The sequence below is a fragment of the Pan paniscus genome, chromosome 1, assembly GCF_029289425.2.
Source record: "Pan paniscus chromosome 1, NHGRI_mPanPan1-v2.0_pri, whole genome shotgun sequence".
NCBI classification, from domain to species: Eukaryota; Metazoa; Chordata; class Mammalia; order Primates; family Hominidae; genus Pan; species Pan paniscus.
This window is the reverse complement of record NC_073249.2, coordinates 98,730,244-98,746,104: the sequence shown is the minus strand read 5'-3', so window position 1 is coordinate 98,746,104 and position 15,861 is coordinate 98,730,244. Positions and strand designations below refer to the sequence as shown.

Genomic DNA, 15,861 nt, shown 5'->3' with positions numbered 1-15,861 from the left:
ATGGTGGCGGGTGCCTGTAATCCCAGCTACTCAGGAGGCTTAGGCAGGAGAATTGCTTGAACCCGGGAGGCAGAGGTTGCACTGAGTCAAGATCACACCACTGCACTCCAGCCTGAGCAATACAGCGAGACTCAGTCTCAAAAGAGAGTTACAGTTTTATTTGGAAACCTTGATGTGTCCTGTTTCATTGTGCTATCCAAAGACCTACAAACCTCCAGAGAGAGCAGTTAGTTGCTAATAAGGGCTCTCATAATTTCCATCAAGCAGTAGTTTCACAGATGGGCATCCACCTTGCTCCCTTCCTGGAGATCAAAGTACATACTTTATTATTTTATATTATGTTCCTTAAAATAATATTGTACCCTTCTTCATTTCAGGGGAATGAAATGGTGTTTTATCGATTCCTTAAACTAGAAAGGTCATAGTGTGTTGCAGATATTTCCAGAGTATTTTTCTGGGGATTGAAAGTGATAGAACTATGTGTTAGGGCTTGAAACATTCCCAAATATTTTATTGTTTGTGTTAGACGAGGTAGAAAGGAAGTGACCTACCAGACAGTCAACTTGAGATGTATCTTATATACATTCAAATATAAGAAGTCTTCTAAAAAATGTATTGGCAGCTTTCCTTATTTTCGAGTTATAGCTACCTGAAAACTTTTGTTCCTATGCATAAAGATGTCTTTGGTGGACTTGGGAAAGAGGTTGCTAGAAGCAGCAAGAAAAGGCCAAGATGATGAAGTGAGAACGTTGATGGCAAATGGCGCCCCATTCACCACAGACTGGGTAAGCTTAGAGGAGAGGTCTCTTAATTATTTCCAATGTATGCTTTTACCAACATTTTTCTTAAAGGCTAACAGACTATTGGTTTTTCTTCACTCCCTTTCTACCTCATATCCCTTACAAGAGTTTTATTTTCTTTGTCTCATCTGAATATGTGGTTTTCTTTTTCTTTTAGTTTTCCAAATTGAGAGTCTCCTGTGGATATATAGGTGATAATTGTAAGGTATTATATACTTGTGATTTTCTATAATGTTTTTTAGAGTATTTTCTAAAGGTTTAACTGTCTCTGGAGTGTATTTGGGTTATAGGCTTCTGTAATTAGCTAGAAATTAAACAAAATCAATATAATAAGAATGCATTCCTAGACTAATAAATTCCTTGTTTCCTTTTCTCTAATATGCCCTGGTTAATAAGAAATTGTCTAGGCTGAGCGTGGTGGCTCACGCCTGTAATCCCAGCACTTTGGGAGTCCAAGGCGGGCGGATCACCTGAGGTCAGGAGTTCGAGACCAGCCTGCTAACATGGTGAAACCCCGTTTCTACTAAAAATACAAAAAATTAGCTGGGCATGGTGGCGCACGCCTGTAATCCCAGCTACTTGAGAGGCTGAGGCAGGAGAATCGCGTGAACTCGGGAGGTGGAGGTTGCAGTGAGCCGAGATTGCACCATTGCACTACAGCTTGGAAACTCTGTTTCAAAAAAAAAAAAGAAGTCATCTAGCTGTTTTGTTTCCTTTACGACTGTTCAAAAAACATTAAAGAGGAAGGTGTAATTTAGCCTCAACCATCTTGGAAACCAAAGAGTTTCAGAAGAAACAGGTCCAAGTTATAATGTGGGCTTTCTTAGCAGTCACAGATTTTGTACACATTGCCTAATTTTAACAATTTCAATGAATGAGTGACCTCTATTCTGGACTGATTAATTGAGAGGCCAACAGATTCTTAGCATTTCACAAAAAGAAAGAAAAGGAAACTCATGAAATTAGCATTTCTATAAATAGACCTGGAAAGAACAATGTGAATTAAATTCAGTCAGGCAGAGAGGCTAAATATATGAAAAAGCAAAGAATAAACTAAACAGGCTTAAAATAAAGAGCATAACAAAAAGAAGGGAATAGAGCTCTGGCCAAAGTGGATGCTGATAGATAACTCTTACAAGATTTACACTGGGATGACAGACTGACTTATTGCTGTTGATACATCATTGCTAAATTTTTATTGCGTCTTCATCTCATCATTCATTTTGCCCTGCTTTACTGTGGCAAAAAACTTTTCTTCCAGTCAGTCAAATTTGTACCTCAAATTCCACATGTAACTTTCTAGTCTGTACCCTTTTTCTTTTTTTAAATTTACTTTATTTATTTATTTTTTAATTTATTATGAGATAAGGTCTCTCTATGTTGCCCAGGCTGGTCTTGATCTCTTGGGCTCAAGCAGTCCTCCTGCCTTGACCTCCCAAAGTGCTGGGATTGCAGGCATGAGCCACCACATCCAGCCTGATCCTTTTTTTGTTTGTTTTAACCTTCTAGACGCTGCGTAAAGTCACGTCCTTTAGGGAATCTTAACTGATAAATCCACCTGACATAAAGCCATTATACTTAGTACTTATTCAATTGGTGGTATATTTATTTGTCCATTAGCATGTTAATTTTTTTTTTTTTTTGAGACGGCGTTTCACTCTGTCGCCCAGGCTGGAGTGCAGTGGCACAATCTCAGCTCACTGCAACCTCCGCCTCCCAGGTTCAAAGCAATTCTCCCTGCCTCAGCCTCCTGAGTAGCTGGGATTACAGGTGCCCACCACCACGCCTGGCTAACTTTTTTTGTATTTTTTAGTTGAGACGGGGTTTCACCATGTTGGCCAGAAGAGTCTTGAACTCCTGACCTCAGGTGATCTGCCCACCCTGGCCTCCCAAAGTGCTAGGATTACAGGTGTGAGCCAGTGCACCTGGCCCCTGGCCTTTAATTTGTAAATTTAAGCATTTTTTCAGTTTTATCTGCCCAACCAGATTCTCTCTTGAAGGACAAGAACCATAGCTTGTTCATTTGTATCTCTCCAGTAACGATCTAGGACTCTGCACACAGTGGATATTCAATGAGCATTATTTTTCCACAGCTTGGAACATCACCCCTCCACCTTGCAGCTCAATATGGTCATTATTCCACAGCAGAAGTACTCCTTCGAGCAGGTGTTAGCAGGGATGCCCGGACTAAAGTAGACAGGACCCCCTTGCACATGGCTGCAGCCGATGGACATGCGCACATCGTGGAACTGCTTGTTCGGGTAAAGCAAGAATAGGGGCAAGGTTATATTGTTAAAAAGGCATCCACTTTCCTGTTTTCTTACTTAAATGGGTACTAGGAAATGACTTGGGAATGATTAAGTTTAGGACAGTTATAGCATTAAGTTGCATCTCCAGGAGTCTTCATGGCAGGCCGGGTGCCTATAATCCCAGCACTTTGGGAGGCCGAGACGGGTGGATCACAAGGTCAGGAATTCGAGACCAGCCAGACCAACATGGTGAAACCCCATCGCTACTGAAAAAAAGCAAAAAAAAATTAGCAGGACGTGGTGGTGTGCGACTGTAATCGCAGCTACTCAGGAAGCTGAGGCAGGAGAATCGCTTGAACCTGGGAGGCGGAGGTTGTGGTGAGGCAAGATCGCGCCACTGCACTCCAGCCTGGACAACAGAGCAAGAATCCGTCTCAAAACAAAACAAAACAAAACAAAAAAACCTTCATGGCTATGAGGAGTCTGTTTTCTTATTTATTTTTTGTTTGTTTGTTTGATTTTTGAGAAGGAGTCTTGCTCTTGTGGCCCAGGCTGAAGTGCAGTGGCACGATCTCTGCTCACCACAACCTCTGCCTCCTGGGTTGAGGTGATTCTCCTGCCTCAGCCTCCCGAGTAGCTGGAATTACAGGCGCCCGCCACTACACCCAGCCAATTTTTGTATTTTTAGTAGAGATGGGGTTTCACCATGTTGCCCAGGCTGGTCTCAAACTCCTGACCTCAGGTGATCCACCTGCCTTGGCCTCCCAAAGTGCTTGGATTACAGATGTGAGTCACCGCACCTGACTGTTTTCTAATTTATTAAAACAATTTTTTTTTTTTTTGAGATGAACTCTCAGCCGGGTGCGGTGGCTCACTCCTGTGTCTCCAAAAAAAAAAGATGAAGTCTCGCACTATCGCCCAGGCTGGAGTGCGGTGGCACAATCTTGGCTCATTGTAACCTCTGCCTCCTGGGTTCAAGCGATTCTCCTACCTCAGCCTCCCAAGTAGCTGTGATTACAGGTGCCCGCCACCATGCTCAGCTAATTTTTTTTTGTATTTTTAGTAGAGATGGGGTTTCACTGTGTTGGCCAGGCTGGTCTCAAACTCCTGACCTTGTGATCTGCCTGCCTCGGACTCCCAAAGTGGTGGAATTATAGGTGTGAGCCACCACGCCTGGCCCTAAAACAATTTTTTAAATTTGAGACAGGGTCTCACTCTTTTGTCCTGGCTGGAGAGCAGTGGCATGATCATAGCTCACTGCAGTTTTCAACATCTGGGTTCAAGCAATCCTACTGCCTCAGCCTCCAAAGTAGCTGGGAGGACTACAGGCATGCAGCACCATGCCCAGCTAATTTATTTTTGTTTTTATTTTTTGTAGAGAATAGGGTCTCGTTGTATTGCCCAGCCCAGGCTGGCCTTGCACTCCTGGCCTCAAGCAATTCTCCTGCCTCAGCCTCCCAACACTGACAGGTGTGGGGTTACTGTGCCTAGCCAGTTTTCTAATTTTTTTTTTTTTTTTGAGACGGAGTCTTGCTCTGTCGCCAGGCTGGAGTGCAGTGGCGCAATACTGGCTCACTGCAACCTCTGCCTCCCAGGTTCAAGCGATTCTCCTGCCTCAGCCTCCAGAGTAGCTGGGACTACAGGCGTGCTCCACCACACCCAGCTAATTTTTATATTTTTAGTAGAGATGGGGTTTAACCATATTGGCCAGGATGGTCTACATCCCTTGACCCTCGTGATCCACCCGCCTCAGCCTCCCAAAGTGCTGGGATTACAGGCGTGAGCCACCGCACCCAGCCATTTTTTTTAAATCGTATTTTAAAAAAAAAATACAGATGAGATCTCACTACATTGACCAGGCTGGTCTCAGACTCCTGGCCTCAAGTGATCCTTCCATCCTCAGCCTTCCAAAGTTCTGGGATTACAGGCATGAGCCATTGCTCCCAGCCTAGTTTTCCAATTTATTATTATTATTATTAATGGTTTTTGTTTTTTTTGTTGTTGTTGTTTTTTTTTTTTGGAGACGGTGGTCTCACTCTGTCACCCAGGCTAGAGTGTGGTGGTGCAGCCTCCACCTCCCAGGCTCAAGAGATTCTCCTACCTCAGCCTCCCCTTTAGCTGGGACAACAGGCACGTACTACCATGCCTGGCTAATGTTTTAAATTTTTTGTAGAGGCATGTTTTTTCACCATGTTCCCCAGGTTCATCTTGAACTCCTGAGCTCAAGCTTTTCTAATTTTTTAAAGGCTAAACAGACTTACTGATTTTTCTTCTTTCCGTTCCTGAAGGTATTCTCTGCACTTATGCCTATTTATTCAGGCACTTGGCTTTCTGTTAATAAATGCCACAAAAATCTGTTCTTTCTCTCTTTGTCTTCCATCTGTTTAATTTCCCAATGATGTCCTTAGAGGACCCACTCGTTGAAAGCATTATGTCTGTCAGCATTTAGGAGAATTTGAGAAATGTTTTTCCCTTTGATATTCCTTAAATGTGATCTAGATTTGAGTACGTAATCTCTATGGAAATCCTCTGTATTTGATGATGGGATGTTGCACCTGTGCTACTATAACCGCTGTTTGTTGAAAAAAATGCTTTTCTGTGACAGAATGGTGCAGATGTGAATGCCAAGGACATGCTGAAGATGACAGCTTTGCATTGGGCCACAGAGCGCCACCATCGAGATGTCGTAGAGTTACTTATCAAATATGGAGCTGATGTCCATGCTTTCAGCAAATTTGATAAATCAGCCTTTGACATAGCTCTGGAGAAAAACAATGCTGAGATTTTGGTCATCCTCCAGGTGTGGTTCTTTTTATACTCTCCAGAATGTATGTTAATTGAAGTTAAGGATTTTTTTATAGGAGCTGAAACAAAACTGAATTTTCCCTATTTTATTAAAGTAGCACTTCTAATATGTCTCAATCTTGTGACTCAGTGTCATTAGTATCTTTAAAATACAGCTATGTATAGAATATATATTTGTGTGTATATATGTATATGCATATTTTTTTTATATTTTTATATATATTTTTAATATATATATTCTATAAAGCCCTGAATTAATCATGGTGATTAAAGAACCATGTTGTGGCTAGTACCAAAAACATTTATTTGGCTTTAGAATGTCTTTTTCTCCATGAAAATTTCCCTTTCTAATTAAACTTGACTTGGGACAATATTAAAAGTTACTTGATGTTTTCTGAATATTCATCAACTGATGTGAGACAGTATACAGATGCTCCTTGACTTATGATAGGGTTACTTTGAATCCATTTATGATGAGTTTATGCAGCTGTAACCCCATCATAAGTCAGATCACTTTCACACCATGGCAAAGTTGAAAAATTGTAAGTTGAACCCTTGTAAATTGGGGACTATCTATGAAGCTCTAAAGCATATTGAGTGATAAGGAAGCCACTTCAGAATTTAAAATTAACTGTGACGATTTCGTCCTTTTTTTTTTTTTTTTTTTTTTTTGAGGCAGAGTCTCACTCTGTTGCCCAGGCTGGAATGCAGTGGCATGATCTCAGCTCACTGCAGCCTCCATTTCCTGGGTTTGAGGGATTCTTCCACCTTAGCCTCCCAAGCAGCTGGGACAATAGCCACACACTACCATGACCAGCTTATTTTTGTATTTTTAGTAGAGATGGGGTTTCGCCATGTTGCCCAGGCTGGTCTCGAACTGCTAACCTCAGGTGATCCACCTGCCTTGGCCTCTCAAAGTGCTGGGATTACAAGTGTCAGCCACTGTGCCGGCTGTATCCCATTAATTTCTGTTTCCCACCCCCGACCCCGAGATAGAGTCTCACTCTGTCGCCCAGTGCAATAGCACGATCTCGGCTCACTGCTTGGATTCAAGTGATTCTTCCTCCTCAGCCTCCTGAGTAGCTGAGATTACAGGCACCTGCCATCATGCCCAGCTAATTTTTGTATTTTTGTAGAGACAGGGTTTCACCATTTTGGCCAGGCTGGTCTTGAACCCCTGACCTCAGGTGATCCGCCTGCCTCGGCCTCCCAAAGTGCTGGGATTACAGGTGTGAGCCACTGCGCCTGGCCTGCCCATTAATTTCTTAAGCCAGCACTGTACATCAGGGAACAATAGGACAGGGGATATAAAAATTAACAGGACATGGGCCAGGCGTGGTGGCTCATGCCTGTAATCCCAACACTTTGGGAGGCCGAGGCAGGTGGATCACCTGAGGTCAGGAGTTCGAAACCAGCCTGGCCAATATGGTGAAAGCCCGTCTCTACTAAAAATGCAAAAAAAATTTGCTGGGCATGGTGGCGTGTGCCTGTAATCCCAGCTACTCGGGAGGCTGAAGCAGGAGAATCACTTGAACCTGGGAGGCAGAGGTTGCAGTGAGCCAAGATCGCGCCACTGCACTCGAGCCTGGGTGACACAGCAGGATTCCATCTCAAAAAAAAAAAAAAATTAATAGGACATGAAGTGTTGAAAGCATGATAAAAGTAAAGACAGGCAAGAAAATATTATAATATTGCATGATAAATAGATATCTAGTAAGTGCCATGGGAGCACAAAGGAGGGAATAGTGGAATGTGAACTGAATATTGAAGTAGGCAGAGAAGTGAGAAAACTATATTCTAGCCTAGAAAAAGAGCAAATCAAAGACACAGAGGTGTGAAAGAACGTGGAATGTTCAAGAAAAAGTAGTTGAGTGATGAGAGAATGGGCAAAGGAAGTAGAGTTTGGGAGTGGCAGATGCTAAGCTTGAAAGTTAGGCTGGATTCTGAATGTAGGGATGCTTTACAGCATGTGAAGGAGTTTGAACTATTATGTGGGCGATGCATTTGGATAGAAGTTTTTAAATAGAGGAATGATATGACTAAATTTGGTTTAAAAAGATGATTGTTTGGAATGTGGCACACAGATGAGAGAGACACTTAATGCTAAATAACTATACGGTGACTTTCATTAGGCCAGGCAAGGGCCAATGAGAACTTGAACCAAGGAAGTGCTACTATTTCGCCACGTAGCAGTGCTACTCTTCCCTCCTCTGTGCTCCCATAGCACTTACTAGATGTCTATTTATCATGTAATATTGTAATATTTTATTTCCTATCTTTAATTTTATCGTGCTGTGAACACTTCAGGTCCTAGTGGAGGATAAAGGAAAAGGGCAAATTCAAGAAGGAATTTAGGCCAGGCATGGTAGCTCACGCCTGTAATCCTAGCACTTTGGGAGGCCGAGGCGGGTGAATCCCCTGAGGTCAGGACTTCAAGACCAGCCTGGCCAACATGGTGAAACCTCATCTTTACTAAAAATACGGAAATTAGCTGGCTTGGTGGTGGGTGCCTGTAATCCCAGCTACTTGGGAGACGGAGGCAGGAGAATCGGTTGAACTTGGGAGGTGGAGGTTGTAGTGAGCTGAGCTGAGATCGTGCCACTGTACTCCAGCCTGGGAGACAAGAGTGAGACTCTCAAAAAAAAAAAAAAAAAAGGAATTTCACAATATCCAAAGAATGGATAACCTGTTTCATTTGAAGCTCTTAGTCAAGGGGATAATTATATATGAAAAACAGTCATTTCTGGCTGGGCGTGGTGGCTCATGCCTGTAATCCTAACACTTTGGGAGGCTGAGGAGGGTGGATTGCCTGAGCTCAGTTCAACGCCAGCCTGGGCAACTCGATGAAACCCTGTCTCTACTAAAATACAAAAGAAATTAGCCGGGCATGGCAGCGTGCGCCTATAGTCCCAGCTACTTGGGATGCTGAGGCAGGAACCCTGGAGGCGGAGGTTGCAGTGAGCCGAGATCGCACCACTGCACTCCAGCCTGGGCGACAGAGTGGGACTCCGTCTCAAAAAAAAATAAAAAGAGAGAGAGACAGAGAAAGCAAGCAAGCAAGCCATTTCTGCTGCATTTTCAGTATTTTTTTTTAATTGACAGGTGGTCTATATACTGGTTAGTCCCTTGAACTTTCAATTCTTTGTTTAGAGCCCTTTCATAACTGGACTTTTTAAAGTAATGATTATGTTTGTAGAAAATTGCTTCTGAAAGTAATAAAGATAAGCTACTTTTCACCAAAATTGAACAGATATCCCTGGAAGCAAAAGTACAGCATATGGAGCGAGACTTTAAAATCTGGCACTTATTTATTTGCTTGTTATATATTCTCTCAGGAATTTTTTCAATGGCCAAATGGAACAAGTAGTTGGACAAAACTCTAGAGAATATTGTTCTCTATAGATACTCTGCAGGGATCTCTTGCTAGCACACTGACTTGTAGATAATTAATCACAAAATGTTAGTGCTGGAAATTACTTTTTAGACTATTCAGGTCAACTCCCTCATTTTTCTTTTTTCTTTTTTTGAGACGGAGTCTCACTCTGTCGCCCAGGCTGGAATATAATGACGCCAACTTGGCTTACCGCAATCTTGGCCTCCTGGGTTCAAGCAATTCTCCTGCCTCAGCCTCCCGAGTAGCTGGGATTACAAGCACCTGCCACCACGCCCAGCTGATATTTTTGCATTTAGTAGAGACAGGGTTTCACCATGTTGGCCAAGCTGGTCTCAAACTCCTGACCTCAAGTGGTCCACCCGCCTCAGCCTCCCAAAGTGGTGGGATTACAGGCATGAGCCACCGTGCCTGGCCTGACTCCCTCATTTTTCAAATGAAAAAACAAGATTCATAGAGGTTAATTGAATTGTCTAGAAGTTTTTGCAAATGATACACCTTTGCTTTCCTGAAGTAGGAACAAGCTTTGGAAAGCAACCTAACAACTCTGTTGGCCTGGTCTGAAAAAAAATGGTGGTCTTAATGAGAACTCTGATCTCCCTGGGACATTGTGTACGGGAACTAGTTATAATTGATAGAGCATTGGGATGGGAGTGGAATATGCTGTTCAGTAACTGTGTAACTAAAGCTAATAAGTGTTCTTGGGCTGGGCACGGTGGCTCAAGCCTGTAATCCTACCACTTTAGGAGGCCAGGGTGGGCGATTTGCCTGAGCCCACAAGTTCTAGACCAACTTGGGCAACATGGCAAAACCCTCTACTAAAAATACAAAAAATTAGCTGGGCGTGGTGGCGTGTGCCTGTAATCCCAGCTGCTTGGGAGGGTGAGTCATGAGAATTGCCTGAACCCAGGAGGTGGAGGTTGCAATGAGCCGAGATCGTGCCACTGCACTCCAGCCTGGGTGGCAGAGTGAGACTGTCTCAAAAAAAAAAAAAAAGAAAGAAAAGAAAAGCTAATAAGTGTTCTGATTGAAATATCCTGCCTTGTTTGATAGGAAGCAATGCAGAATCAGGTGAATGTTAATCCAGAGAGAGCCAACCCTGTGACTGACCCTGTGAGTATGGCTGCTCCATTCATCTTCACGTCGGGTGAGGTTGTTAACCTCGCAAGCCTTATTTCTTCAACCAACACCAAAACAACCTCAGGTAATGTTCTGATAACATGAAATTTATTTTAGACTCAAAAAAGAACAGAACCCTAGATTTTCCAGAAGATGAATGGATACCCTTTCTAATACTCCTTAATTAAAATATTGCCAAAGCAGAAGATTTGTAATGGATTTTAAAGCTGAGGTACTTATTCTTTCTGGGGAAGGGAAGATCATACATAGGGATTACAAAGGAATACTTATTGTGTTAAAAGTAAAATATTCTGGCTTGGGCACAGTGGCTCATATCTGTAATCCCAATGCTTTGGGAGGCCAAGGTGGGAAGATTGCTTGAGGCCACCCTGGACTGGACAACATAGCAAGACCCCATCCTCTACTAAAAATAAATTGGGTGGGCATGGTGATGCATACCTGCAGTCCCAGCTACTCAGGAGGCTGACATGGGAGGATCTCGTGAGCTCAGGAGTTGGACTTACTGTGAGTTATAATTGTGCCACTGTACTCTGGCCTGGATGACAGAGCAAGACCCTGTCTCTAAAAAAAAAAAAAAAAAAGGAAAATATTGTACAGATTAATCTATTGAAGGGTTATGCCTAGACCAAAAATGAAAATATGAAGGTGCCTCAACATGATACTGATAAGGGAAATAAACATTAATAGTTTAAAGCAGTAACAAAGCAGAATAAACATAAGCGGCTTTTGGAGTACTGATATAAAAGAGGTAAATGTGATTATCTGAATAAAGTATAAGAGTCTGGATTTGTTCTTAGTGCATATATAAAAAGAAAACAGCAGAGAAAACTACTTGGTGTTGATCTTTTGAAACCTGTATGTTTTTGACTTGGCGCGGTGCCTCACGCCTGTAGTCCCAGCACTTTGGGAGGCCGAAGTGGGTGGATCACCTGAAGTCAGAAGTTTAAGACCAGCCTGGTCAACATGGTGGAACCCCATCTCTACTAAATATACAAAAATTAGCCGGCTGTGGTGGTGGGTGCCTGTAATCCCAGCTACTTGTGAGATTGAGGCAGGAGAATCGCTTGAACCTGGGAGGCGGAGGTTGCAGTGAGCCGAGATTGCGCCATTGCACTCCAGCCTGGGCAACAAGAGTGAAACTTCATCTCAAAAAAAAAAAAAAAAAAGAAAGAAAGAAACCTGCATGTTTTCAACAAAACCTTCTATCTAAATAAGAATGAATGAGTTTGTTTTTCAGCATCTCCTTTATTTTTTATTTTTTATTTTTTATTTTTTTCTCTGAGGTGGAGTCTCACTGTGTTTCCCAGGCTGGAGTGCAGTGGCGCAATCTTGGCTCACTGCAACCTTTGCCTCCCGGGTTTAAGCGATTCTCCTGCCTCAGCCTCCTGAGTAGCTGGGACTACAGGCATGTGCCACCACGCCCAGCTAATTTTTGTATTTTTACTAGAGACGGGGTTTCACCGTGTTAGCCAGGATGGTCTTGATCTCCTGACCTCATGATCTACCCGCCTCGGCCTCCCAAAGTGCTGGGATTACAGGCATGAGCCACCGCACCTGGACTTTCAGTTAGCATCTCCTTTTATAAATATTTTTTTTACAATGAAATAACTTGTGTCCTCATTTAAATAAATTTTCCAATTGACTATTTGTTTCTTTTTCTGTTTCTTTTATTTGAAATAACAGTATTCTTAGTTAAGTTTCTATAATGTCAAAGGAAAGATCTTGACTAAGCTATTGATATTGAGAGGTAGTGTGGTAAAAGAGAAGAAGCAATGTATGTGATATACACAGAATTTTGGAATCAGAATTGTGCTCAAATAATTATTGGTTGACTAGCTGCTTAACCCTAGGAAAACTTCATACTTTTCTATGCCTTGTTTACTTATCTGCAAAATTGGGATATAATAATACCTAGTTTATGAGGTTGTTGTGAGAGTTTGAGAATTTGTATTTCAAGGTCCATTTTATAGTAGGGCTTCAATAATAGCTATTAAATGAAAACGTAGTATCTTAGCGAAGTTTGACCCCAACATGCCCACCAGGGGGCAATAGTGATCTTCATTTTATAAGCTATCAACAGTTATTTAAAATAATTTTGCATTCAGCAGGATGATACAAAAACTTTACATTAAATTTATATATACATGTAATCAGAACATTCACAATCTTTTGTATTCATATTGGTTCAGTCACACTGATTAAAACAACTTTTTTTTTTTTTTTGAGACGGAGTATCGCTCTGTCGCCCAGGCTGGAGTGCAGTGGCCCAATCTCAGCTCACTGCAACCTCCGCCTCCTGGGTTCAAGTGATTCTCCTGCCTCAGCCTCCCGAGTAGCTGGGATTACAGGCGCCTGCCACCATGCCTGGCTAATTTTTGTATCTTTAGTAGAGACGGGGTTTCACCATGTTGGCCAGGCTGGTCTCGAACTCCTGACCTTGTGATCCACCCGCCATGGCCTCCTAAAATGCTGGGATTACAGGCGCCTGCCACCACACCCAGCTAATTTTTTTGTAGTTTTTAGTAGAGATGGGGTTTCACCATGTTGCCCAGGCTGGTCTCAAACTCCTGGGCTCAAGCAATTCACCTGCCTTAGCCTCCCAAAGTATTGGGATTACAAGTGTGAGCCACTGTGCCTGGCCCTTTTTTTTTTTTTTTTTTTTTTTGGAGACAGAGTTTTACTCTGTCACTCAGGCTGGAGTGCAGTGGCATGATCTTGGCTCACCGCAAACTCTGCCTCCCAGGTTCAAGCGATTCTTGTGCCTCAACCTCCTAAGTAGCTGGGATACTGGTGCCTGCCACCACGCCCAGCTAATTTTTGTATTTTTAGAAGAGACAGGGTTTCACCATGTTGGCCAGGCTGGTTTCAAACTCCTGACCTCAGGTGATCTGCCTACCTCGGCCTCCCAAAGTGCTGGGATTACAGGCATGAGCCACCGCGCCTGGCCCTGACTTCTTGAAAGAAGAAAAACTGGAAAGAATATTTAAGCATAGGTAGTGGGAAAACTTAAAAATTAAGAGTAGGCTGGGTGCGGTGGCTCACGCCTATAATCTCAGCACTTTGGGAGGCTGAGGCAGGTGGATAGCTTGAACTCATGAGTTCGAGAGCAGCCTGGGCAGCATGGTGAAACCTGGTCTGTACAAAAAATACAAAAAAAAAAAAATTAGCCAGGCATGGTGATGCACACCTGTAGTCCCAGCTACTTGGGAGGCTGAGGTGGGAGGACAGCTTGGGCCTGGGAGGCAGAGGCTGGAGTAAGCCAAGATTGTACCACTGCACTGCAGCCTGGGCGATAATGCCAGAGTTTGTCTTGAAAAAAAAAAAATTAAGAGTACATTTAAAAATAAAATATATTGCTTAGTGTGCTGGCTCACGCCTATAATCCCAGCACTTTGGGAGGCCGAGGTGGGCAGATCACTTGAGGTCAGGAGTTCGAGACCAGCCTGGCTAACATGGTGAAACCCCGTCTTACTAAAAATACAAAAATTAGCTGGGCATGGTGGCGCATGCCTGTAGTCCCAGTTACTAGGGAGGCTGAGGCAGGAGAATGGTGTGAACCTGGGAGGCAGAAGTTGCAGTGAGCTGAGATCGCGCCACTACACTCCAGTCTGGGCAACAAGAGCAAAACTCCGTCTCAAAAAAAAGAAAAAAGAAAAGAATACAGGAATAGCCAATAGAGGGTGCAGCAGCTACTTCTACTTCTATACTAACAAAGCTTAATATCATGCCAGCTGACAAGAAATGTTTATAGGGTCCAGCCCCAGCATCACCAGGCAGGACAAAGAAGGGTAGATTCGGAACTGAGAGGCAATAAATTTGTAACTGGCATAATAGGTATCTCTGAAATTATAGTGAAAGAAATAGAGAAATATAATTCATTTTATAAAAGTAAGATTTATACAAAACTGTTGAGTAATACTTTTTTTCCCCAACAAGGAAATATCTACAGTTAGAGTAATACTTTTGGTTCATAAAGTTAGGCATGTCTGTTGCCAGATCTAGTGTGCTTCCCTCTTACAACTTAGCTATGAGAATAGCACACAGATATAAGAGAAGAAGGTTATGAACAAAGTCTTTTTAAAAGTACATCTTGGCTGGACACAGTGGCTCATGCTTATAATCCCAGCACTTTGGGAGGCCGAAGCAGGCAGATCACCTGAAGTCAGGAGTTCAAGACCAGCCTGGGCAACATGGCGAGACCTCGTCTCTACTAAAAGTATAAAAATTAGCTGGGCATGGTGGTGCACACCTGTAATCCCAGCTACTCAGGAGGCTGAGATAGGAGAAGTGCTTGAATCTGGGAGGCGGAGGTTGCAATGAGCTGAGACCGTGCCACTGCACTCCAGCCTGGGAGACAGAGCGAGACTCCATCTCAAAAAGTAAATAAATAAAAAATAAAAGTACATCTTGACATAACTAAAGTATTTTTAGCATTTAGCATTTTTAGCGTTAATCTATTGTACTACCCTTTGACATTCAATATATGAAACTTTTTATTTATATATTTATTTATTGAGATGGAGTCTTTCTCTGTCACCCAAGCTGAAGTGCAGTGGTGCGATCTCGGCTTACTGCAATCTCCACTTCCCAAGTTCAAGCGATTCTCTTGCCTCAGCCTCCTGAGTAGCTGGGATTATAGGTGCCCACCACCAACCCAGCTAATTTTTGTATTTTTAGTAGAGACAGGGTTTCACCTTGTTGGCCAGGCTGGTCTCGAACTCCTGACCTCAGGTGATCCATCCGCCTCGGCCTCCCAAAGTGCGAGGATTACAGGCATGAGCCACAGCGTCCGGCCATGAAACTTTAGGTTTTTAACTATTCTTGTACTAGAGGTGAATCCTATTCTTCACATCTATCTAGCTGATGAAAAAAGGTAGTATGATTGGGTAAAGCCCAGAAGGGGACTATTCCCTTATCACTGCTGAGCTTGGGGTGAGGTATGCATTTTACACTTACTGCCTGCTGCCAAGGAGAGCTCTGCCCAGCCAGCTTAGGGAGTGGGTAGCACTCTTGGTCTGTTAGCTACTAATGCTCAGCACTGGCAGTGCCAAGAGAATGATTAAATGAGGGGAATGTAGTGGCCCTGTACAAAGTATACTTTTTTTTTTTTTTGAGAAGGAGTCTCGCTCTGTCGCCCAGGCTGAAGTGCAATGGTGTGATCTCAGCTCACTGCAAGCTCTGGCTCCCGGGTTCATGCCATTCTTCTGCCTCAGTCTCCCAAGTGGCTGGGACTACAGGCGCCCACCACCACACCCAGCTAATTTTTTGTATTTTTAGTAGAGATGGGGTTTCACCATGTTAGCCAGGATGGTCTTGAACTCCTGACCTCGTGATCCACCCGCCTCGGCCTCCCAAAGTGCTGGGATTACAGGCAGGAATGGCGCCCGGCCCTCCAAGTATATTAATTTAATCCACTTTAAAGGAAAAACTTTTTAAACCTTAAAAGAATTTTAACACTGATATAATTGGCTTATAT

At 43.1% G+C, this 15,861-nt stretch overlaps 1 protein-coding gene across 11 annotated transcripts in view; it reads left to right on the top strand.

The window, feature by feature from the left end:
* Nucleotides 1–15,861, top strand: part of GABPB2 (GA binding protein transcription factor subunit beta 2) — a 60,358-nt gene that overhangs the window by 17,110 nt on the left and 27,387 nt on the right. For 4 of the 11 annotated variants that reach the window (XM_063605432.1, XM_063605427.1, XM_055101561.2 and 1 more), the window contains exons 2-6: nucleotides 678–785; nucleotides 958–1,005; nucleotides 2,894–3,061; nucleotides 5,655–5,849; nucleotides 10,299–10,449. In XM_063605432.1, the coding sequence (XP_063461502.1) occupies nucleotides 678–785; nucleotides 958–1,005; nucleotides 2,894–3,061; nucleotides 5,655–5,849; nucleotides 10,299–10,449 (670 nt within the window). The remainder of the gene's footprint in view (nucleotides 1–677; nucleotides 786–957; nucleotides 1,006–2,893; nucleotides 3,062–5,654; nucleotides 5,850–10,298; nucleotides 10,450–15,861) is intronic. The other 7 variants (XM_034935152.3, XM_034935139.3, XM_008970432.6 and 4 more) reach the window with 2 other exon arrangements.